At 50.0% G+C, this 1,795-nt stretch overlaps 1 protein-coding gene across 1 annotated transcript; it reads left to right on the forward strand.

The window, feature by feature from the left end:
- Positions 1-237: 237 nt before the first annotated feature.
- Positions 238-1,557, forward strand: LOC122684990 (acidic leucine-rich nuclear phosphoprotein 32 family member B-like). The gene has a single exon (XM_043889603.1). It carries the CDS (start codon positions 363-365, stop codon positions 1,140-1,142), a length of 780 nt encoding a protein of 259 aa, XP_043745538.1. The 5' UTR covers positions 238-362; the 3' UTR covers positions 1,143-1,557.
- The last annotated feature ends 238 nt before the right edge of the window (positions 1,558-1,795 follow it).

Raw genomic sequence — 1,795 nt, forward strand, 5'->3', positions numbered from 1 at the left:
CCACCCGATTCCTCTGGGTCTTCCCAGTGCACCAGGCCGGAGCACTTGTCTCATGCATCCCACCTGGGCTGGTGATCTGTTTTAAAAGCGCTTTGCCGGTGCGGGGCCGCGGCCGGGGGCGGCGGTAGTGAGACCAGAGCTGCGCTCCAGCCCCCTTTTCCCTCCATGATTTCTCTCCGCTCCCGCGAGCTTGGCTCCGGGGGCTCCGCTCGCCTGCCCGCACGCCGCCCGCTACCCAGGACCGCGCCTCTGCCTCGAGCAGACCCCTTCCGACGGCCCTCGCTGCGCAGGCTGGGACGCCTCTCCCCCCTCCGCCCCCGCCGCGGAAAGTTAAGTTTGAAGAGCGGGGAAGAGAGAGAAACATGGACATGAAGAGGAGGATCCACCTGGAGCTGAGGAACCGGACCCCGGCAGCTGTTCGAGAACTTGTCCTGGACAACTGCAAATCAAATGATGGGAAAACTGAGGGCTTAACAGCTGAATTTGTGAACTTAGAGTTCCTCAGTTTAATAAATGTAGGCTTGATTTCAGTTTCAAATCTTCCCAAACTACCTAAATTGAAAAAGCTTGAGCTCAGTGACAATAGAATCTGTGGAGGTCTGGATATGTTAGCAGAAAAACTTCCGAATCTTACACATCTAAACTTAAGTGGGAATAAGCTGAAGGACATCAGCACGCTGGAGCCTTTGAAAAAGTTGGAATGTCTGAAGAGCCTGGATCTGTTTAACTGTGAGGTTACTAACCTGAATGACTACCGAGAGAGTGTCTTCAAGCTCCTGCCCCAGCTGACCTATCTGGATGGCTATGACCAGGAGGACGGTGAAGCCCCAGACTCAGACTCCGAGGTGGACGGTGTGGATGAAGAAGAGGATGATGAGGAAGGAGAAGATGAGGATAAGGAGGAGGATGAAGACGGCGAGGAAGAAGAGTTTGATGATGAAGAGGATGACGATGAAGATGAAGATGCAGAAGGGGAGGAGGACGAGGATGAAGTCAGTGGGGAGGAAGAAGAGTTTGGACAAGACGGAGAAGTTGATGAAGATGACGAGGATGAGGACGAAGATGAAGATGAAGAAGAGGAAGAAAGCGGGAAAGGTGAAAAGAGGAAGAGAGAAACAGATGATGAAGGAGAAGATGATTAATAAGACCCCAGTAACCTGCAAAAAAAAAGAACTGTTCAGTATTGGTTGGACTGCTGACATGGATTTGGTAGCTGTTTTTTTTTTTTTTTTAAAGAAAAAAAAAAAGGGTAGCTGTGATACAAACCCCAGGACACCCACCCACCCAAAGAGCCAAAGAATAGTTCCTGTGACATTCCACCTTCCTCCATTTAGTCCCTCTTGGAAATCCACCACCAAGCTTGGGGACTTCACCCCAACAAAATTGTAAGCGTTGTTAGGTTTTTGTGTAAGACTTGCTGTAGCGTGGATAGCTGTGATTGGTGAGTCAACTGCCCGTGGCTACCAGTTACACCAAGATTGTAACAGCATTTTTACTTTCTGTACAACAAAGAAGCTTTGTAAATAAAATCTTAACATTTAAAAAAAAAAAAAAAAAGCGCTTTGCCGAAACCCCTTGGGAGCTCTTGGTGGCTCAGATGGTAAAGAATCTGCCTGCAATGCAGAAGACCTGGGTTCGATCCCTGGGTCAGCAAGATCCTCTGGAGAGGGAATGGTAACCCACTTCAGTATTCTTGCCTGGAGGAACCCATGGACAGAGGAGTCTGGTGGGCCACAGTCCATGGGGTCGCAAAGAGTCAGACACGGCTGAGCGACTAACACACGTTGGGGAGCTG

Source organism: Cervus elaphus, chromosome 27 (assembly GCF_910594005.1).
Source record: "Cervus elaphus chromosome 27, mCerEla1.1, whole genome shotgun sequence".
Classification (NCBI taxonomy): domain Eukaryota; kingdom Metazoa; phylum Chordata; class Mammalia; order Artiodactyla; family Cervidae; genus Cervus; species Cervus elaphus.

What these genes read in the sequence shown, in the direction of transcription:
- LOC122684990 (XM_043889603.1), top strand. Translation starts at nt 363, where the DNA reads ATGGACATGAAGAGGAGGATCCACCTGGAGCTGAGGAACCGGACCCCG.